Source organism: Callorhinchus milii, unplaced genomic scaffold (assembly GCF_018977255.1).
Source record: "Callorhinchus milii isolate IMCB2004 unplaced genomic scaffold, IMCB_Cmil_1.0 Scaffold7, whole genome shotgun sequence".
NCBI lineage: Eukaryota > Metazoa > Chordata > Chondrichthyes > Chimaeriformes > Callorhinchidae > Callorhinchus > Callorhinchus milii.
Window position 1 is genome coordinate 11685552 of NW_024704748.1, and position 24923 is coordinate 11710474.

General features: G+C 36.0%; 1 protein-coding gene across 2 annotated transcripts in view; it reads right to left on the reverse strand.

Annotated features, from left to right (window-relative positions):
• The window catches only part of parga (poly (ADP-ribose) glycohydrolase a), a 79753-nt gene that overhangs the window by 11761 nt on the left and 43069 nt on the right, over window positions 1–24923 (reverse strand). For both annotated transcript variants that reach the window (XM_007898354.2, XM_042336784.1), the window contains exons 12-16: window positions 22043–22103; window positions 19523–19598; window positions 12058–12205; window positions 3990–4068; window positions 2954–3062 (exon numbers count right to left, since the gene is read on the reverse strand). In XM_007898354.2, coding sequence (XP_007896545.1) covers window positions 2954–3062; window positions 3990–4068; window positions 12058–12205; window positions 19523–19598; window positions 22043–22103 — 473 coding nt within the window. The remainder of the gene's footprint in view (window positions 1–2953; window positions 3063–3989; window positions 4069–12057; window positions 12206–19522; window positions 19599–22042; window positions 22104–24923) is intronic.

A 24923-nucleotide genomic window follows, 5' to 3' on the forward strand; every position in this document is an offset into this window, starting at 1 on the left:
AATTTCAACTAATCACTGACTGTACTGCAGACCATGAAAATTTTTGAAAAGTTGCTCTATCCTTCCTAAATGGATGGTTGGATCTAGAAAAAAAACAAGTTGGAAATAGTTCAGAATGAATATAGATAGTAGCCTTATTTGGAACATTTTAACTTTATAGTGTATGCAGTTAAAACCCTATTTGGTAACCGCCCCACTTCAGTACACAAGATTACAACACCACACAGTTGGCTCCAAGGTGACATGCTTGGCAATAGAATGTTGAAATTGAGGCCACCCTCCTTGGTGGTCATATTATACAGATGGTCATATTATACAGAGCCATACTGGTCCGTTATAAAAATCAGCAGACTTGAATCGTTGAATGCAAAACAAACATTTACTATCATGTACAAGGTTCAGATAGCTGTGGTGTTATCACACACAAGATTAGCTTGAACGAAGAAAGCCATTCAGCCCATCCGATCTCATCCCTCCAGAAACCCCACCCTACAAATCTCCCATCACAGATTCAAGCCACATTGGAAATTAAAATGACAATATAAGAGTATTTGGAAATGGATATAGTGGCTGATCCACCAAACATTTCAGAGATAACTCAATAGAACTAAAGTGGTGCAATAAATGAAATATTATAGACCAAAGTGGTGTATAAATTTACCAATGACCAGAAATTACTCCATATATTTATTGCTCTGCTTTGCTCAGTTCTATGACCTTACATTACTGATATCACCAGAATTATTTTGAGAAACCCTTAAGACACTGCTACGGGGAAATACAACGGGTCATGGTTATTTTGACATGTTATTTTGCCTATTTTGACATGTTACAAATTTCACGATAAACTAGCAATATGCGGCATAGCACAGATGTTAAACCACAAAATAAGCATCATGAAATGTACCGGATTACCTTTTCTATAATTCGTGCACATCCAGTAAAAATTAAGATGGGAACAAAGTTTGTTTGACATGTCCCTGGCAGTATTATGACATCTAATATATTTTTGAATGTGTATCTTAGCTTCAAATGTCCAATTTTATGACATAGAAAATTGAATCAGGCAGTAAGAACGATGTAATTTTTGAGGATTCATTTCAGCATCATCAAGATGAGGCAGGTTTAATATGTTGTGTTTTTAAATATGACAGCACCTACACCCTCCATATTCTCAAAAACATCCTTTCTGTTCAGATATAATATACAAAATACATAAGTTGGAATTTATTTTCTGAGGACAAGATGCTACAGTGAATTAACTGCACTGCTTTGGAAGAACATCCCCTGGGCACAGCCACAATAGGTCTCAACATAACTGCAATAAACATCATTTACTGGTTAAAAAAACGTTTTAATTATACAGAAACCTCTGAATTACAGCAGGTCTTCTCATTTCTTATTCAATTATATTCTCAAAAAATAAGTCTTGAGACACAATAGAAAATGTCCCACCAAGACAACTACAGGGAATGGTACATGGCCATTATAGAACCATAGAATAATACAACCTAAACAAAGGCCATTCAGCCCTTTATGCTGGCTCTTTGAACAAGCAGATGAAAGGTTATGCTTGGCCAACCATATTAAATTCTTGAAAGATGTAACCAATAAAGTAGACAAGAGAAATGCAGTGGATGTAGTGTAGGTTTTGGGAGCAAATTGCTAGAGAATGATGTTTGGGGATATTTACTCCTGTCCCCAAACACTTATACAAAATAGAACTATGTATTTTTTGCTTATTTTGCACTTGTAACTTGAACAGTGTTATGAATGTATGCACAAAGATTGGCTTTTTATTCTCAATGGTAGGGGATAAAAAATAATTCTGTTCTAAGGTATTGCCATGGAATGTTCAAGTAAGCCCATTCCTCTTACAGGTGAGCAGTGTGATACAACTGGGCAATTGTAGGCAAACTGTAGTGCGGAGAACATCCAGCACAAATCTCTATTCTACAAATCCAAGTCAGCTATGCTACCAGACAACTAACTTTTGCATTTATTTGGATATTACTAGCTTCCCTCAAGGGCTTAGATTGATTTTCTCCCCCAATTTATATCCCAAGTTGTCCATATTTCCAATGCCAATCTTTTTTTTGCAAGCAAACTGAAAGTTACAAGACATATTAAGTCAATTCAGACTTCTTGCTTTATATGTAATCACTTCGCTACCAGGACTTTGGGTCCCAATTCACTATCTAAAAAATCCTATCAACATGGCTTTTCTCCAATTTTGACAGATTGCAGCCTGATTAATTTGGTACTGGAAAATTGCATAAAAAGTGTCCACTATGGTCATTACAATTCCCACAGCATATTATGCAGACCACTGCTCAGTACCAAAGTAAAGGGTCATGTGCCCAATTTGAGGATTGCAAAAAAATCGTTAGGAATTTTACTCAGCTTGTAAGAAAAATGCAAAATCTTGACTTCACATCATAAATTGGGTTGAAAATTAAATATTGTACAAGTTCACCAAGAAAATAGTTTTTCATATACCGTGACTATCTGTAAAACTTTACTGATGTTTTAGTGTTGATGTTTATATTGTTACTGTATGAAAAACTTTACTGATGTTTGACATGTTTTAGTGTCGAAGTGTTGATTCTTTCAAACACAGATTAGATTCTTTTAGGAAATAACATTATGGGATATAGTACATAGGCAGTTTGAGACATATGTGCATGCGACTTCCAGGAAGGTGGAAGGCAAACTAGATGGACCTTGGTCTTTTTCTGTCTAGGATTTCTTATGTTCTTTTAAATGCAAAGATTTTCAATAAAACCAGCTGATTAATTCTACTATTTGTCCACCGTGTTGCCATTCCAAAATATTTGGCATGAATATACCAGCTGATAAAATGTTAAAATTATGATGATTCGACAATTTTAAGAAGACGGTAAATATTTTGGTAAATTCGAATTGTCAAAAGCAGCAAGAATAAAATACTCACCTTATTAAGTTCCCTCCGCAAATTGCAAGGTAAGAACTGATCTAAGTAGCGTCGAAAAGGCATTGCGTCTATGGCAACTATTTCGGTCATACGTCTCTGCCACGTATCTCTGTATGTTGGAAAAAAAAGTTTTTTAATGGAATTGGAATCAAACTCAAATATTATTTTTTTCATACGTTGGTACTCAGATGACTGATGAACACAGGTCTGAGCTTCCGCTTAAACGGACAGATACCTGCTGCAAATCAGACAATCCTAGTACAGTACCCCTAAGTGGCACCGTGAGAACACAGCGGCCCTTTTTTGAGAAGGTGACAGCCCAACATGACTGTGGGAAGCCAAATGACATTGTGTCTCGATATTTCCAAAAGCCAGTTGACAAAGTACCACCTGAAAGACTCCTTCACAAACTGTGGTCACTGAGTATCAAGCGGAAGACGTGGAAATAGATTCAGAATTGTTTTATAGGGAAGGAAGCAGAGGTTGGTTGTGAGGGGAGGTGAGACATAATGTGGGGAGGCATTAAGTGGGTGTTTAAGGGGTCTGTACTTGGACCCTTCTGGTTCCTTGTATGCATTAATGACATGTATTTGAAGACCCTCTCTATCAAGTTAGTTACTTTTGCAGGTGTCATCAAGTTGGGGGTGGAGAGGAAACTGGAATCAGAGGAGGCAACAAAGGTCTTACATAGAGAGCTTGAAAGCAGGCATTTCAGAAGGAACCTTAAAGCAGCACACAAAACTTAAAATAGGATTGAGAAAAGCAAACAATAAATCTATAATTATAAGCAATAGTGAATTTAAAAATGGTAATTTTGCTTCAAATATCCACTGATGACATCACAGCTCTCCTATCCTTTAACCCAATTTCTTGAAGTGTCACCGACAGAACATATTGCATATGGCAGAACATACACCAGAGCTCCCTGAATGGTTGTTAAAAAGAAGAAAATCCATCAGAAAATCAATGCAATTCTGAAATAACTGAAACTGGAAATTTAATCTAAATAATCCAAACAACAATCTTATGCCAATACCTTGGAGTCTTGTCATTGAAAATTCCAACCCACTTGTAAGTATCTGCATAGCCTTCATATGAGCTGTACTGCTCAGTGCCTAAAATATCAAAATAATTTGAAATGATAGATTAGAAATAAAATTAGATGTTTTTTTCCTTTAATTTTACCAGACAGTAAAGTAAAATGACTAGAACAGAAAAATCATTTAATCTCCTGCTGAGAAAAGCCAAATTATTTTGATTCTGAACAATCAAATCAGTCAACAAAGAAATTTAATTCAGAGATTCTGTAAAATGAGTTTGGCTGTGGACAAAAGAGACAGATATTAATGTAAGTTTCAACATGGAACTAGATTATTCTTCTGCACAAAATAAATAAATAATTCATTTCCATCCATACTCTGATTTTTAAGCAAAACATCTTGCACAAATGTTAAAAATAACAAGATTCACTGCTGTTCACATAATTATTTGGCATAAAATAACACTGATTTGCAAGGATAATTCTGACAAATTTAGATAAGAACTGATTTTGGATAAGAAAATTGAGAGTACGTGTGACTGTGGGATTTATTTGTCAATACTGCAACTGTAGCATACCATATTTGTTGCTGTATTAACAGTGACAATAAAACAGCACACAAATAAGGATATACTGTACTTTGAACATGAGAAACTGCAGCTGATAACCCTTTCACTAGTGCAAAATCCAATGTGAACAAATTCATTTTGAAAAAAATTGCACTGTAGATGACATCAACTGATATTTTGTTTACAATGCTACTGCCATTTACGTTGCCAACCTTAAAGAAGTTTATAAATAGGATAATATAACTGAACACCAATTAGAGATAACAAAACATTTTATGAACAACAGACATATCAACATCACAGCAACCTTAAGAACAAATTTAACTGAAGATTGGGTTTGTTCCAAATGTACAAGATCACTCTTCTCACATTCCTTTGAATGGAACATTTTTGTTGATAAGAGGTTTTCTTTTTAGTGCTATTTCACTTTTCAACTTTTCACTAGGTTTTCAGGCTACAGTTTATAGCAGCTTTCTCTCTAAGTCTAAGAGCTCTGGGACACTACCTTGCACGAGGGGCCCTATATAAATGAAAGTTGTTGTTTTTGTCGTTGTCTGAAGGTTGTGGATTCATGCTCCACTTCAGGACTGTGAACTCACAGTCTAGGCTGCTAATTCAATTCAATACTGGGCTGCTGCATTGTTGGAGATGCAGTGTTTCAGGTGAGACAAGGCCCTGTATGCCTATTCACTGGACAATAGAGGTGTTGTGGCACTGTTCAAAAAAACGTGAGAAGGGAGTAGCAACAATCCTCAGGTAAGATTGGCCACTTCAGGTTTTTTGACGTGTGTAAATTGGTTGCTGCCTTAGCCCACAAAATACAGTCACTCCTGTGAGAAGTGCTGTGTGAGACAACCTCCTGCCTATATCAAATACAAGAATAGTATCACAGATATTCAGATGTCCCAAGATGTCTTAACTAGAAATTATCTATTCCAATTTGCTCCAGGCCTTAAGTAGTAATTATGTTTCGGAATCTATCCTGCAAAGTACACATATATGACTTGCAAGTAAAATTTTAGATAAAAGCAATTCTGGATAGTTTATAAGCAAATTTTCTTTCCTATCATCAAACTGAACTCTGTTAACTTGAATTCACCACCCCGAATTACCCGAATGTGTCAACATTACCATAAAAATAAGAATATCGATCTTAAATAATTTCAGAGAAATGCATAGTTGGTGTCAGGAATGAATCTCATCTTTTTGAGTTACATTTTTCCTTCATAGCTTATATATTTATTTCATACTTATTGAAACTTCCCTGTCATAAAAAAGAAACAAATTATAGTATTCAGTGTTTGTGCTCTCACACTATCAGCAGGATTCTTAATGAGAATATTACAACAAATTTAAGCGCATCATCACATGGCAATTCAGCAAATTAACAGATTATACTACATATTGAACAAAGAATTTCTCAATAAACCAGTAGTAATGATATAAAAAATGTTAATCATGGTTTTGGAATGTTATTATCTATCAACAGCATAGATCTATCTCATTGACGTTCAAGCTCACACACACATTCCCATCACTGCATGAAAAAGGAAAGCATAAAAGCATATTTTGCTTTCAAGTAAAAACTGATAATACCAAGTGATGTTAAAGCTGTTGACTAATACTGAGACTCAGGCAACTCTGATCTCTAAATTTATGTAGATTTGACTAATTTTATTCCCAAAATATAAAATGTCTCACTGATGGTTTGGTTAAAAAAAAACACCCATTATAGCCATAAATTCTAGAGGATTGGTTTAATTTCTGGTTGATGCTGAGTTTGCTCATCCCAGCCAGGGCAGTTCTAGGCATGGCACTACTGACCTCAGAGAAAATAAATCAGTCAGAGCTTTTCATTTCCAATTGTTCTCCAGTGACCCCTTTTGGAAAGTGCACATGTAAGATATCAATACAAACCACAATTTACATTTATACAGCGGCTTTCACTTCAGGATGACTTCTCAAAGTGCTTCACATAACTGATTGTAGAGCTGAGTGGGTGGGGGAGGCTGATGAGGGGAGTGGGGGAAGGAAAGTGACTGAAAGCGTGGTTGAAATGATAGGTCTAAGGGCAGTGAGGTGGACGGCAAGGTGGAATGTTTAATGAATTACAAAACTGTTCACCATCATCTCAGAAAGAGAAAGATGCTAACTTTAGTCCCTTCCCCCACTATCAACAATCAGAATTATAGATTTAATTACTGAAACCCTTTAGCATGATTCTCTTACAGGTTATATTTACATGAGAGCTGCTAAAATGCTGTCTAATCACATGAGCCATTGAAGGAAATGTTAATTGCAGCTGTGGATTTATTAAAATTGTTTTTTCTCAGTGAACTCTCTAGATTTTAATGCTGCCATATGAAGAGAACAAATTGAAACTATTTACAATTTAATTTCAGTTTAGTTAGGTGGCCTCTTCAACATCACTATTCTTTATTAGGTAAGCAGGTCAATAGATGATGCAGATCTCATGCAGTGTAGGTGGGGCTGCTCTGGCCACATTTGAGAAATGCTGCTTTAAAACAATGTTCCTACTGTCTGATCACTTGGACGTTAAAGATCCCAAGCCACTGCTGGGAAAGCGATCCCGGTGTCCTGGTTATCATTCACCTCAAACAATATTGCTCATTCACTTCACGGCTGTTTTGTGGTACAATGGTGTGTGCAAAGGTGGCTGTGTGTTCACCCACAAAATATACAGTCACTCCATCGAGAATATTTCATGTGCTTTGAGATTTCCTTCTGACCTGAAAGCCTATATCAAATGCATGGATTATTTTATCTGGGCTCCACGTAAATTGCCAAAGTTGAAAATGTTTTATTGCTAAATCTAAATTTTAATTCTCAAGATCGGTCTGGATGAAGAAGGCCATCCGCTCTCATCCCTCCAGAAAAATTCTATAATTTTCTTTTATCTTTTCTCTTCCAACAGGAAATCCGACAAAGCATATTGAATGCATAGAATATTTTTATTATTGAAATAAAACTAAACTGCATGAATATAAAATAATGCTCTACTCTTTGACTCTTAACAATCTTATCGTACTCCAGTCAACCAGCTTCAGAATTACAACCTTAAAGACATTCCAATCTTCGCTTCTGTGCTTAATCAAATATTCCTTTTCACTTAAAAGGTCAATTTGCATTAACTGTACTTATGCAAAGCCACATAACCCTTTGTGTGATGTCAGAATCAAACTTCTCATCACAAACAGTGACAATTAAATGTCTTCAAAAAGCAATGTTTACAATAAAAAAAACTCCAAAAAGAAGTCTGGTGCACACAACAAAGCCTTCTGCCATTTTGATAAACAGCATTACATTTCAAATGGTGCATAACAACGAATCTCTAATCAGTGAACTCCAATGATTCTTTTCTAATTGTTCAATCTTGAAATTACTTGTTTTCCTACACATAATTCTAAACTCAAAGGCAATATGACAGACTTTTGTTCCAGCACAGCTGTTTAACCGACAGAATAAAAGAAAGCAATTTAATGATGACAGAAGAAACAGATATCAGCTTCATGTTTATTTACTGGTGTGGGCAGTGGACTTCAAATACCACCAGAACTTTACTTCTTAAAATTCTGACATATTGACAAGCTGAAAGAAATGTCTGAGTTAAGTGAACAGCAACAATAGCAAAAAAAAGGAAATGAAGTAAGTGACCTTTTTGTCTGCTCCCTCCAAGGATAACCTCTGAATTAAGTGCATTGAAACATCAGAAGTATTTTATAATATAAAAATGCTGCACTGAAAGTAACTGTTTGAATACATCTGAAAAATACATCTTTACGACAAAACAGATCCTCTTTAAAAAATGTTGAGTGCAGAAATATTAGGTTTAATTTTGTCACTTTTGCAATCAGATGTTCAACCTATAATCAGACTTTCAAAATACAATCTGGGAACACCATTAATCTTTCAGTTGAAGCTGACCTTCATATGACTATCATCTTCCTCCAGCAAAAGCAAAATGAATAGCAATAGCATTTAAGTTAAAGTTAAAATACCACCTCTTGCCATCTGGAGATATGCCAATTAAGTCACTAAAATTCATTAAAACTACCATCCTGACCCTGAGATTTGCATCAAACTATCCTGTCTTATAATATTCATCTCCCTGATGGGATAACATTCACCACAGCACAAAATGTTTCTTCTAACGTTCTCCAAAAACAGTACAATCTGAAAGAAATGTAATTATGTGCTTTCTATACTTGGCCCCTTCTTCAGATCTATCAACTTGGTTATTTCCATTAGGCTTCTGTCTGGATGCATCATAACTAAATATAATGAATATATCAGCCAGACGTGACATTAAGGAGACCTATGCAGTCAGAAATGGAAATAAATGTACTGGACTTTGAATAACAAGTGCAATGAAATATTCCTCTCCATTAAGGGGCCACCAGAATAACCCCATGACTATTAATTCTGTAGACAGACAATAACACTAAGTGGGCCTGAATTGAAAATCCCTGTGTAAGTACAGAAAGCAATAATATAAGTCACTTTGCTAAGAGTGAATCATCACAACCCATAGCTGTTGAGCTTGGAACACACATACCCTGAATTTGGAGAAAGATCAAGAAGATTTCAATGTCACTTTTGAACCATTTATATTTCAGAAGCTGAATTTTATCTGTTGTCTGTAGGCTCAATTTATTGTCTCACATGCTAAGTGCTAAAACATTTGTTAAAATCATAATTGCTGAGTTGGAACATTACAAAATATCGAAAAGAAATTTGTTTTTATACAATTCTCAGCTATGCAGTGGCTGATTTAATCGAAACAAGCTTTTATTTTGTATATTAATACAATTGATATAATTTAGCACAAATGTGGCATTTTATTTTACTAAGTTGTTTTCATACCAATCCTCTCTCCCCTGCAAGTACGCAGTGTCTTCCGTGATCCATAGTGGCCAAGTGCCTCAATTTTCTATTGCCTAGATTCTTGGATATTCTATTAACATTTTATTTTCTTCTCCACTTTTCCCAACCATAGATGCTTTACATCATGGACCTTCCCCAGCTGAGAAAATACACTGCGAATCGTTATTTGATCAGCTGCCAGGTGATGCATGAAAGAAGCCCAGGATGCCTGTCTGCCTGCATTTTTCTTCCACTTTGTAAGAAAGCGTCGCCACTTAACTACAATCAGGAAACGGTGTATATGAATTCCATGATAGATCAAGTTCCATTTTTCCTGGTGTGAAAGGTATTATACCAAACATAATGACTGTTATTATTTCACAATAAAAATCCTGGGTAGCACTTTGAGATGTCTCAACGACATGATAAAGCACTGTATCAAATACCAGGATTAATAATATTATTATATGTTCTTACGTTCTGCCTTAAAACCTACATCTTTGACTGGGCCTTTAGGTACCTACTGCTCCTCCCTCTCCACGGCTTGGCGGTCTGACCTTGTAATTGTAAAGATGTTGTCCTCTGTGAAAGGCATTATATAAATGAAAGTTGTTGTTTTCCACTCATGAAATCTCAGCTAAGGCTGTGGATTTTTTAAATTTAAGTAGTGATTTCTAATCTCAGTAACATCAACCAGGTTATAAGACATGTCATCCCAACATCCCCATTTCACTGAACTGTTTTACAACAACAAGAAAGTCATCTTTTAAATGCAATTACTTGGCACTATCTTGAAGAAGTTTCTTTAATTTAGTTAGAGTACACCATATAAATTTGTCTTTATATATATATATATTGGTCTACTTCAAAGAGTCTTGAATGAGTAAAAGTAAATTACACATTGTTAAACCAGTCAGAAAAAGTATTAACTTAGTGTCGCAAACCAATTACACAACACAAGCAACACAATACATTTTCACAATCAAAGCTGCTCTATCAACTCAGGACAAAGCATGTTTTTAAAAAAATGAAAAAAGTCTGCTTTTGTTTGAGTCGGTTACAGTTTGCTCAGTTAAAACTTACAGGAACACATTTCTCCAATTTAATATGTGCTTCACTCATTCTGCTCCAATCCTACTTTATGTCCAGTATATACAATTCTCACTTAATTGTGCCAGTTAGTTTCCTAAGTCAGTTTCCTCATAAATTCAACTTGTAATTGGAAGAAAGTTTGAATAATCAGACCGAGCTTTTAATCAGGTACCTTAATCAGCAGAGCAGGGTTGATTATCAGAATCTATTGGAAACGGGCTTAGAGATAAAAAGTCACTTCATGACTGATTGCCACACATGTTTACCATCCTCACATAGTTTTTCACTTAACACTGAAAATAACAGCCAGTTTAAAAGCCTCCAGGGAACAACCAGTAATAAATGAGTTTTAGATATTGGTCTGGTCAGCTATGAATGACTTTGTGTTGCAGTTGTTGAAACTGTACTTCAAGGCTGGGACTGATAGATTTTTAAAAAAGAGGGATTAGGGGATATGGGGATAGGGCAGGTAATTAGTTAGATCTGAAGATCAGCCATGATCTTATTGAATGGCGGGGCAGGCTCGAGGGGCCGAATGGCCTGCTCCTGCTCCTTATTCTTATGTTCTTATGTACTCATCATCTGCTCAGAGATGCAGGAATTGTTGGATTTTGCCGTTCTTTAGACAAACGTATAAATGTTACAAGTTTTTAAACAAAACAATCAAGTATATCACTGCTCCTCTTGAAATTACGGGTTTATGAAAATAATCAACCAGGTGCAACTTTCAAGAGTTTAATCTGATAAATGAATTTAGCACTTCTATTTGACATAGTTGAAATCGAATGTCAATTTGTGCCTGCAATTGATTTTTATTTGTGACAACTCTCAATTCTTATGACAAAATCTGGTGATTTGGCAGGTCTTTGGAGCATTTTTTTCACTGTTCTTTCTCATATAATTCATCATGTGTCAAGATTGAGAAGCTTTAGCCACGAATCATACGACCTAGGGTAAACAGCTAAACTAACAGTAAAGCTGCCAGGTGAAAGAACTATGAGATAAGATAGTTCTTTCACCATCTACAAATCATAGTCAATGCCCTATGAGATAGTTCTTTGGAAACAGTAACGACTTGCATTTATATAGCACTCTTCATGAGGGTAGTGTCTTAACGTGTTTAGATACACATTAATAATATTAATGATATACAGATTAGACAACCACCTCATACACACCACATAGTGAAGATGATCATCATACCTGAAATACATACATTGAGAAACTGATAGATTGTGGAACTTTTTTTAACAGTAAAAATAGAAATCAACATTAGTGAATGCTACCAGTGGGAAAATTTAAACCAAAGAGAAGAATCCTAACATAGTCATGAAGACATTTATATGGAAAGTAGTTAGCAGAATTGGCTCATTAAGTATTGTGTAACAATTTTTGAGAAAATGTTCAGCAAGAGCAAATTCATTTTAATGTCATGAGTTTTTAAGTAAAGCACTTCAAAATTCTCTTCAGGAGCAACAATTAACTTCAATAAGGGACTTCGGTAAGAAAAGGAAACAAACCTGTAATAATGAGACATTCATTGTGGTCTAGAACTTCTGTAAACAGCCGTGAGACAATCAGCTCAGGATTGATCAAAAAGCGAATTTCTTCTTGCACAAGGCCAGCACGTGTGACACCACCTCCAACAAATCTGTTTGCAAAGTCAACCTGAAATCAAAATATTCAATCACTATTTTTGTTTTTAAATGTTTTCTCACCCCCTGATCACTGACATGTTCCGAGATATGATTTTCAACTTGAGTCAGTTGGTTGTACTCTTAGCATCCAGGTCAGAATATTGTGGTTTAACCCATTGTTGGGACTTTGGGCTCATAGATTAGGCTGACACTCCTGTACAATGCTGTGGAGCGCTGTTTTGTTGCAGGTGTCGTCCTTCGATGTTAACCTGAGGTCCTGTGTGCCTATTCAGATAGGCATTAAATATCCCATAGTACAACTTGAAAGAGTAAGAAGTTTCTTCTGCTATCCTGGCCAACATTCCTCCAGATAAATTGGTCATTCACTTTATAGCAATTTGTGGGACTTCGCTGAGTGCAAATTACTTCCAGGTTCATCTACAAATCATAGTCAATACACTTACAATAAATCCTGTGAAGCACTTTGAGACATTTCAACAACGTGAGAAGGCTTTAAGTCAAATGCAAGAATTATAGAATTATTTACACGTCTCCACATGTGCAAATAATTTGCACATGTGGAGACTTTTCTGCTGCACTCCTCCCAGCTCTCCCTAAACTCCACCATCTATAAGAAAAACTCATGACTATCGTCCTCGAAGCTGATCTTGCACCAAGGTGATACACTTGGTAATGGAATGTCAAAATTGAGTCAACTATTTATGACGGTTCTGATTGTCTGGTTCCTGAGCCAGGCTCTCTCCATCCGTCATCAGTGGTCTCGTCTTCAGACTATATCCCTATCTTCTCAAACTCCCTCCCTCTCACTTACTGTTTTGTGCCCTGGTCTAAGTCCAGCTTCAAAGCCTACCTCTTGGATTGCACCGATGGCCACCTCCCTTGCTCAGAGTCCAATTCCATCTTTCTACAATGCTCTGAGACTTTACCCTACATATAGGGTGTTATGGAGATGCAAATTGATGTTTTCTTTGGCATCCAAATACAAGTAGTCCATCATTGAATATATTTGATTGATGTAGATCTCCAGGAAAGACAGATTGCTCTTTTAAAGTTTAATAATTACCCTGAATGAATCATATTTAATTCAAGAGCACAATAATGAATCTCATCATCTGACTTTCCCTTTCTGATCCCCGTGGTTCACTCTCTTCCATCACTTCAGTTCTTTTTGACCAGCAAAGGCCAATTTAGCCAATCAAATGTCACTGATACAGCAAATTTTCTATCTCAGTTGGTCATTTGATTGACAGATAAATTATAGTTTTAGAAATATGTGCTTCTCAATTTTATCCTTGCACTCTAGTTGTACCAGTAATTTGTAACAAAGTACTCTAAAAGCAATATTATGAGTTGATTTCATTCTTATAAAAAACATTTGTGAGAGCATATTGAATGTAATGCTGAACCATTTTTAAGGAAGAGCAGCAAGCATTGTTAACGACAGGGCACAAACATTTGTATAACTCCCTTTATGTTGAAGAACATATTGTAAATGCTTAGAGTCATTGTCTCTGGAAAAAATAAATTTGTTGCTATGCTGTTTTTAGATCCAGCTAGCCATCTCCCTAAAACCGATCAAAACAAATGCAAATTTACAAATGCAATTCTATTTGATTTATTTTTCTCTTCCCATTATGCTCTCCCTTTCCTCATGCTGGAGAAAGGCAGAAAGGCAAAAAGTGTCTCCAAAATCTAAGTACAGCAGAACAGTCCCGTTGAACCACCATGGTTCTGCACACCACAACTTGATGCTCTGTAACAGCACAGCGATACCAGTGCACCAGCAGGACATTGGCAGCTACAGTTGTGAAGAACACACAAATCAACATGAATTGACAACTATTCAATTTCCAATTCTGCACAACACTACCGCTAATTAAGCTCTTTTTTTCTCACTCTCCCACCTGCTATTCTAAGGCTTGGTGAGATACTACTATTAGCTCTGAAAGCTACTTCTTTGAAATTATTTTCTGACCTCATTGGAAGCACCCTTCTTGAAAGAAAAGATTTTAAACAACATTTTAACCATTTGTGTGTACTTTCATTCCAGAACCCCAGATAAACAGGCTTTGTGAACAGATTTCTAATCCAGTGAAAGGGAAGGGTTTGAAGACTACAATAGATACTTTTACACATATTATTAGAATATGGATTGTCTTACCACAAATGATTGTTGAAGCTAAGTCTGTAAGTGACAAGGAACTGAAATAAATACTATTAAAAAATATGGGAAAAGAGAAGGGGAATGGGATTCAAGTAGAGAGCTCCAAAAAGGGAACTACAACAACAATTTGCATTTATATAGCGCCCTTCACACGGGGTAACATCCCGGAGTGCTTGGCAGAATTCCGGAGCGCTTATAGTGAGCTAATTTCTCACTAAAGATTCCTCACATCATCACAGACATACATAATACGTTGTAAAATTCCATGTCTATCTTCACCACATTGTAATGATTCCTGCAAACCAAATCTTTCACCAGAATATAATGCCATTAATTTGGTGCTCTCAATGACATTTACATTCATCAGAAATAGGCTATATGATTATCTACTTTGAGCAAACAAGTAAACTCAGTATTCTAATTACACAACATATCCTCTTCTTTTCCTGCAATCCTATGTTTTATCTAAACATGCACAATCTAACACCAATTAGTGGAGTTCTGTAGGAGTAATTCCTCACCGATGAGTTGCAGCACAGCAGGTCTTCTATCGGATAGGAATATACATGCACTGGTGCATCGGCTTTATTATAAAGAATGGTGCAAATTCAATACAGTACTTGACTTGCAAACACATTTTTTGAGTGATTTAAACCATGGGCTGCTCTGCTGGAGAAAAATTACAACTTGAACTGCTGCCTCTGTGAAACACCATTCTTTGGACATTTTGGGCAATGTTTTACAACAATCAAATTGGTGCTCACAGTTGTGAGAAACTTTATAGCTTTCCTACTTCAACTGGATATTTCGCAGCATAGTAGTAACCCCTAATCAGTCAATGAATGCTGCACTGAGAACAAAGGAAAATGGATGCAAAAACCAAGAGGTTTATGAGAATTCATGTTAGATTTACTAGGTTTTTTCGTTGGCATATAGCAGTTGAATCCAAAAGGCAAGAAACTATTATTTAATAACTGGGTTATAAAAAGAAGGTATTTGGTCCACAGATCTAAAAGTAATTGCTAATATAAATGTGTGGGAAAAGTCTCAACGGCTGGCATTATGTAGCACTGCAACAATTTACTGGTGCATGTTATTTTTAAAAGGCACAATCGGAAAACGCCGAACACTTCACTCATCCAATTTCTCAAGCAGCAATTACACCAGAAAACACAAGAAAGAAATAGAGAAAACAGATTTGGTTATATTCACACTTCAAAATCAGTGAAAACGTTTCAATATTTCAATCACTCCAGTATATTTGTCTCTATGGTTCATATTTATTCAATCAGAACAAATATAATATGGAGACTAAAACCAATTTTATATTATTAGTTTTGGTTCACTTGTGTGAACAGCATTTAATATGCAAGGAGATTAAACTGAACCAATAAAAACAAACAGAAATAATTCAACATACAGAACACTGATGAAGACAAGCAGAGGTGCATTAAATTAGCATAATTTTGGAACAATTTGCATTTAATTCTGGGTTTTAAAAGTAAAACAACCTCCTCTTGAAAGCAAAACTAATTAGTTTTGCTTTCAAGAGGAGTTTGTCTTACTTTTAAAACCCAGAATTAAATGCAAATAATGTCAGAAATGCTGCAGCATTATCTTTTGCAGTTTTTGTCAAAAGAATGGGAACCAGCACTCAAAAAACTGCCATTTTGTTCTGTTACTTTGGTTGTAAGATATGAATGTATTGATACAATTTTCGCTCCTGTCTTATGCAAAAGTGCCTGAAGAATGACATCTGTCTCACTGGCACAACATAATTTCAGAACTCCAGAAGGGAGGAGGTTAGGCATCACAGATAGTTTTCATAAGAGCAGATGTTAAGAGGGATCTAATGGATGGCTTCAAATTATGAAAGGCTTTGAAAGGATAGACAGTGAAACATTATTCTTGTTGGTTGGTAAATCAGTCATGCAAGAGCACAAGCTCAGGATTTCCACTATAGTAATGTTTGAGAAAAATATTTTCATATAGAGGAAGATTGGAACATGGAAACCTTTGCCACACATTTTTGGAGGTCAGCCAGATGTCTGGCTCATGCTAAAACCCATCACTGTGCTTAAGAGCATCCAAGCTATATTGAGTGTTCCATAAATGTATTCCACCTACACATGAAATTTTCCAGTGTCCAGAATGGAATGTGCACTCTCTCCCTGGAAAGATGCAGCCTGTTTCCTAATTCCACATATTAAGAATCAGGAAGGGGATAGCAAAGTCAGGAATCACAGAATGTATATTGGGCCTCTACTGGAGTTTATTCAGCTAAAACTGCTTAGCATACCTTTGAGAGCACTGCTTGGTAAGCTTCCTGCTGCTTCTCCTGCTAGGACTGCCCTATCAGTTATTGCTTTGACTTGGAGGGTTAACAAGCAAAGAATGGAAAGAATCCCAATTCTCATGGATTGCTCCAAGTCTTGCCGACAAGCCAGGTTGGCTGGTTCATCATCATCAGTGCCCTAGAGAACTGTGGACCCACTTGGCAAAAGACCTAGATTACTGAGACCACTACAGAGGGTTGACTGAATTTCAATGTTCCAATGCCAAGCTCATCATTAATGAACCAGCTCAGCTCCAAAGAGACCACACTTACCTCCCCCCCCCAAGATGAAATGTTATTAGTTGGTCACATGTGGCTATTGAGGCTGAAACCATTAGAGCAAGTGCTCCAGTGGAGGATCTGGCTCCAGCATAGGCTTAATGGGTTGAATGTTTTCCTCCTAAGCTGTAATTTCTGTTGCTTTAAAAATCCATTCTCCTGCTTGGTCTCGGTACAATCAAAAATTGTATTTAAAATTTAAAATTTCATACCTTTATCAACAAACCTTCCAATTTAAGACTGAAAGTGTTAATGGGCTTAATTATTTTTCTAAATTTCGAATTGAATTTGAACTTCAGTAAATAGATTTTCATGCTTTCACATTAGAAGCAGCATATTCTTTTAAAATTGCTTCATGAATTCAACAGAAAAAAGAACTGAGATGAGGCTATGATCCCATCAGGGTATTGCTCTGGTCTCCAACTTCTCAGATGACAGCTGCCATTACAGCTCCTTCAAGCATGTTAAAAACGAAGTGGAGAAATGATAGAAGCTGCCTCAGGGCCAAGATTTTAAGTTGACTTTTTCCAATGACCAACAGCAACTTCATGTACATGTAATTCATTCCAAGCTGCAACATGCTCAATGCACTTTTAAAAAACAGCCTATTATTCAGATACTAATATAAGCCATATCCCTCGGCAAGCATTTTCTTTTCCATTCTGTAGTCACAATATTAAACCAAGAGTTACGTAAAACTCTTAAGATAAAATATAATTTGACAAAAGTCAAATTATCATTCCGTACCCTCATGGAAATACTGTTTATCAAGGGTGCAACTTTTGTATCAGAATTGAGTCTTCAATTATATAGTAACGGAATATAATTGTGATTTATTAAGACTTGTTAAGGTAAAGAGAATTTTTTTTTAACATTCTATAAAGCTTCTAAATTTAAAACTATTTTGATTTGAGTATGTTAATCCCCAGGGTGCACTGAGATTACACATTCTCCCCAGTTCTACTTCATGGATAAGCAATCTCTACTCAATCATAATTGGATTTGGTCAAACTCCCTACAGTTACATCTCCACATTATCCAATTAGGCACATCTCCTTTGCTCACTCAAAAGCAAATATAATGGAAGCAGCTGTTTTCTATTTTCCTTCTTTCCCCTCCTCTCCAACAAAATGCCTCAGTACTTCAACAGTCTGGTGATGGAATGGCATGACTGTTTTCTAGAAAACTGTCATGGAGACACAAACAATCCAGTTGCACTTATTGCCTGGTGGACAAAGGAAGCAACCATAAGCTGTTAGTGGTTGGATAGCACTCAGGCTGCAAAATCAATCCATCAGCATGTGTTTTTTGAAATGGATCCTTGCATCAATCTAGAAACAGCCTCTCAGTTGGCGGTCTGAATTCTATCCAGTGCATATATACTACATATAATGCCATATTCTAAGCAATAACAAGAACAAGAAGATAGTTTTAACATATTTATCACCATTGGATTAAATTATATTGAAAAGCAATTAATTATCAAAAACGGTCCATTTTCCCACAACGGCACTGCAAGAGAATTTGCCCAAATCTCAGCTAATTAAAGGGCTATATGTATAGTTTCAATTAAATCAAACCTAGAAGTGATGGAATTCTCTTAAGAGAGGTTCCATTTCCCCATTTTCACCCTTTACATGGTTCTTGCCATCACACATCTAACTTTTCCAGGAAAGGAAGAGAATTTGTTCTTAGCTTCGCCATGACAAAAATCAATAATTATATTGATAATGCTTGCATTTGATATAGCACCTTAACAAGTCATTGATACTTCTCAAAGCGCTTCACAGGATATATAGTAAAGTGGATGATTGAGTATTTTCTGGAACAAACGTGGCAGCCGGTTTTACAATGTCCCACAAACAGCCACAGACTGAGTAACCAATTTTATTTGGGGGATTTGTTGGCCAGGACACCGGGAGAAACTCCTTTCTCTTTTTGAATTGTGCCATGGGATCTTTAATGTCCACCTGAACAATGATTCTTCATGTTTAGTTGATAGATTTAAAGCAAGAGGGTGCAACTGAATTATACCAATTTCTCTCCCTCTACCAGGGGGGCAGCATCAGGTCTCTGTTTCTCATTCTCTATCTGGAGGCTGAGCTTGGAGACACAAAACCTATCCGAGGGAACAATGCTCAAGTATTAAGCGCCTAGGAATCTACAGCTGAATGGAAAAGCAATTGGAGTAAACCCTCATACAATATCATGATTGGGCAGTTACTGTTTGCAAGCCAGAGCTGCATGGTTATTCAAGGAAAACAAAATTCACAACAGTTATTCTCAAGTATTCTCTGTCATTCCAAAAAAGCAATTAATATGTTTGCACACAACAAACTGGAAGGAGAGTTATTTAAAAACATATAATCCTTGCATTTAATATCACACCTTTCACATGTGAGGATATTTTATTAAATAATATGCAATATTTTGTTTTATATGTAGAGTGATCACCCATTTTTGATAAACACTTGCCAAAGGTAAACTAATCAGTTTACACTTATCAAGCACTTTCCATAGATTTCTTGAACCATTTATTCAGTTCCTACCTGAAGCATACCACGGCCATTGTCTTCAATTGTACCTTCACATGTGATATGCAATTTGGTCAGCCTCTTCGTGGACCTGAACACAGAAACTTTGTACTTTAAAAACAACTTGCTTTACAGTTTTTTTTTAATATATTCAGAAACATAGGTTCCAAGTGAAATCTCATAAGTGTATGCCATTATTGAAGTTCAAAAAGAAAAAGAATGAGAATTTAAGAAGTAGTAGTTAGGTGACACCAAGTTGGTGTTTCATTTTCAAAGCTATTGAATGATACAGCCCAAATAGCTAACCATTTAAAAGGTGCCGTATGAAGCCTCGTCAAAACAGAATAATATCTATCAAGGGTAAAATATTCATGACAACTTCTTGACAATTACATTGCTATTTACTCTTTATCACTCTTTGTCTAAAATGTTTACTATAGTCAAATTCAAAACATCCTGAACACACTGAAACATGCTGTATATAGGGGCAAAGCACCAAAAAGGCAAACATGCAAAAAACACACATTGCCTTCATTACTTGAGCAAATAATTAAAGCCATACAATAGACCCCATTAATAAAACAGTGGCTGGGGTTCATAAAATTCCAACTCGGGTTAAAATGAGGTTACAATCGGCAATTTGGCTTGCTTCCTGTGCCCTGTTGGCTGCCGTGCGCTGAATGATTGAATGACTTCCGGATCTTAGGTTGCTATCGATGTTAGTTTCTGTGCAACATACATGCACAGGGTGCAGCAAGTGACATTGATGGTGACTAAATGACCCTGAAGTCAGACATTTTAAGCACAAAAATGACTTGCACAAACAAAGCAATCCTACGAGACTGAGCACATATGCAATCAATTGGGTCCACAATGCATTCGCACTGTAAGCATACCTGTGTTAAAACAAACTGTGCTAAAAAATAAAATAGATAATATGTATATCTTACCATATTTTGAGGATAGAATAACTAATTTAATTGAAGCAATCATCTATGGTCAATAATGTTTTTTTCAAAATAAGTTAAATTGTGAATAATACATGCAATGAAAAAGATGCTTTACTGTTGAAACATCGTGCTGGGGTTGGTCTCAATAAAATACATAGTTAGAAAGATCTGTGCTCTATTTTCATAATCATCAAAGAAGAGAACCACAACGGCTAATTTGCTCTAATATGAATCACTATACTTTTATGCAAAGATAATTTATGTTCATACACATAAAATACTGAAAACATCATTATTTCAGCACAAGTGTATGTTTTGCAGTCAATTCAGTCTCTTATATCTTGAAAGCTAATTTAATCTTCCCCTCCCTTGTAACAATTCTTTGACCTTTCAACCTCTTTTCAAACCTCTTCCAATGATGTTCGAAATTGGATGCTAATTGGTCTACACTAGGTACCTCTGGGGAAGTGCTTTGTCTCTGTTCACCATTTCCCTCATATAATTCTCCAGAGGCTTGAACCTCATGGGATTATCCATGTCTTACTGCACTCCAGCTTGCAAGTTAGTTTATTAATGTACAGATTCTCCAAGATTCCTATGCTTCGAACAAAAAAAAATCTAAACTGGGCAGACAAACAACTTGACCTTTCAGAGTGTTAAGTCAAATTTGGCCTCCTTTGGCTATCCATGCTGTGTTTTAATGTACTAAAAGTACTGCAATTAAACCACAGTCCAACATATGATATAATATGCATTAGGAAGCTACTTTCAAGGTTGAAGCGTATAGAAATCTACGCATTATTTCTGTCTAATACAAATTAAGGGCAGTGAATTTACCAAACTCTTCTGCTTGGTAATTTCTGAAGCCTTCCTGCAGTGTTGGTCTTCCGCAATTTAGACCAGTAATAGAACCATAAATACATCTATTTCCTCTATGGCTCAAAGTATGAGACGGTGCAATCTGTTAGGTCAAAGGACCGATCCTATCAGCTTTCGTAATGACTTCTTTCAATTAAATTGCCAACAAATAAAATTTTACACAATGCCCTTTGGGCTGTCCATTTAGAAAGCACTAAACTAGGATACTGTAGCAAATATCCACAGTACTGATTGAATAAAAAGCAAATTCTCACCACATTCAAGTTGGTTACAGATTACATCTTCACTAAGGTGCATCAAGTAACAGAAGTCTATTAAAGCAGCATAACACCAATAAGCAATAAATATATTATTAAAAGTTGTTTAACTGGTACTTGGTATTAAATTCTTGTAAACAGAATAACAGCACTGCTGTGTTTTACAAATACAAGATAAAAGCAATACAAGACGTATATTTTTACAAGCCGGTTTTCAATCAGCATCATTAGGTCAAAGTGACACATGATAAGTGACACAAGTGTAACACACAACTGGCAACCTCATCAAGTTTACATAGAATTTAGCAATCTGTTCTCAGAAGTCCAGATGGAACAATATGTGATGAACTGAAGTAGGAGCTCCTCTGAGGTTGGAGGTTCCACAACCTGAGGTTAGAGCTACATTACTGGTTGCATTCAATTGTAATAGAGCTAGACTGTTTACTTACTTTTCCCATTCTGGAAATTTCTGTAGACACTGCCTCTGGAAAGTAACCAGACCAACAGGTTCTAGAAAGGCAAAAAAAAAAAATCACTTTAAAAAAAGACAATAATGTCTTCTATGATGACCGTAAAGTTCTAAATTGGTTGTTTAGAAGCAGTCAACAGGGGTCTCATCCATTTTTACAAACATAGAAAATCCCCCTTCATAAAATATTCACCCCCTTCCTCCTCTTGTTCAAGGTCTGTCTCGAGACCCATCTCCTTGACTGCACTTTTGGTCATCTTTCCTCTTCCCACCCCCTTTAGTTCCAGCATGGATACCCACTCAGGGGTGCCAAGCGCTTTGCAATGGCATCCCAACATAAGATACACTATATAAATGTAAATCGTACAAATCGTATATTGTTTTCACTTCAGAGTTCAAGAAATTTCCACAAGCAATTTTCACGTGGCATTTCTATTCTTTCTCTCTGGTTACTTTCCATTTATCACTTAATGTTAAAATTTCCTGAGATATCTGAACTGTGCATTCATTGTTTGAATTACTTCACGAAAAGTTAGCATTCTTAGTTGGAAAAAAAAACAGAATCAGAATTACAGGATGTTTCTCTTCTAGCCCAGAATATGAGCACCATTAGTTTTCTTTATCACAGAAATCAATGTGAAGAAATAAGCAAGAATTATAGTGCTATAATTTGGTTTTATTTCTTAAACTAGGACATTTGTAATTTTTCAAATTGCTAAGGTTTTGTGCTATCTTCTAAAGTATTGAACTTTTATGGGTATAATAGGATGTCAATGTAACTAACTGTAAATATTAAAATTGAGGAACCAAATCATTGCAAGAACTGTGCTCAGAGGGTTGGGAACAGAAATCGGCATACAGATAACTAATGATTTTTATTGAACCATTATTTGTGGAGTCTTGAAGCTCAGTGGTTAGAGCACTCGCCCTGCAAGCGAAACACCTGGGTTCAATTCCAAGGCAGGGCGAAATCTTGGGCAAGTTTCCTTACTCCACACGCCTAATAATAATTCCTCCAAAACAAAAACAATAAATTGGTCATTTTCAGTCCACGACTGTTTGTGGGACATTGCTGTGCACAATTTGCTGCCGCGTTTCGCAAATATACGGTCAATTCACTTTACAGTATATCCTGTGAAGCGCTTTGAGATGTCTAGAAGATGTGAAAAGCGCTATATCAAATGCAAGGATTATTATTATATTATTATCATGTTTCAACTGGAGGCGTGTATGATCAACGTGATGACATAAACAACGCAGATCTCAGTTAAACAAATGGAAAATAAGTACGGTATATTCAAAAAACTGACAGCGCTGAGCTATCATACTCAAAGCTACTAAAGTATCCTCTAAAAGATAATTAAAAGTGGGAAAAGAATGTTTTCCTGATGTGTTGACACAAAAATTAATAGCGGCCAATTGGAGAAAAAAGATATAATAATAATCCTTGCATTTGATACAGCGCCTTTTCACTCTTCGAGACCCCTCAAAGGGCTTCACAGAATATACTGTAATGTGAAGTGACTGTATATTTTGTGGGCGCGTTCCCATAATAAGGCTCAGTTTGCTTTCACACCTTTGTAGGGTACCTCTTTTCATTGTGTGCAAACTGTGAATGTAAGTAGCCATATTTGAAACTACTAGGTAAGATCAAAGTAATTTGTTCATGATTTAAACAATATTATTTGCTATTTAACCTGAACAAGTGTTTTTTTTCATGCTCTGGAGATCAAAACAAAGGGGAAAAAAGTCTAAATTTTAGCCCATACTGGAATCATCTACTATCAAAAGAAGAATAAATGGGATGATAGAACGATAACAGTAAGGCCCCAGGTTCTGTGCTCAGTTGGCTGTTGTTAACTAAAATTAATGTGGGTTCTATAATTGGCTTCCCAGGGTTAGAGAGGGAAAAAACAATCAGTCAAGGCGCCTGCTTCTGATGGTAATGCAAACAACCCCCTCTGGAAAATGCATGTGTGGATATTGAGCGGACAGGATAAGCTTGGAAATGACTTCCCCCAGTGTTTGATCGTCAGATGACACTCAGTGCTCACACAAGAAGAACAGTCAGACAAACAACTGGAGAGTACCCAGTAACAGTGGTAACTGTATGAGTCAGTGCATTCAGAAGAGGAAATAAGTGGGGGAAAATAGATCTTGAATAAAGAGAAAATACTCATAATAGCACAACAATAACAACTTGCATTTATATAGCACCCCTGAGCATCTGTGCCAAAGAATATATTTGAACCATATATGTGACATACATATTCAAAAACAGTTCGATTTAGGTGAAATACATTCATATAATGGCAATACAATTATTCAGCCACTATTGTATTTTGTAATAGATGTATGAAGCATGAAGATTGTTGAAATTGACAGTTCAACTGATGATGAAATTAACCAATGAAACTTTATAAATTTATATTGTATTCTAATAGATTGAAATCTCCAAGTTCAATAGTCATTGTGAACACAGCATTGCACATCCAGTTCAGTTATGTCATTCATAAATCACATTTACAAGAGAAATATTGTGAAGATGCTTTGTATGGAATTTATGATTTCCTAAATGCTCCTCTGTGACTTAATAGACAAAGGAGCACAGGAGGACAATTAAAACGAAGAGCTCAGAATGCAAAGTTACTTGCAAGCAAAGACAGGTTAAATCTATGAAAGATCAGATTCCTGACATGCTATTTTACTTTTACTTCCGATTTTCAAGCTGTCTTTCATATCTCTCATTTGATGCATCAATCTTTCATGACTAATGATAAAGTACTATATAGCAGTTGCTGTATGTTTAATGCAAAATGGATTCAAACATGAGATGACAATACACATAAAAGAACCAGAGA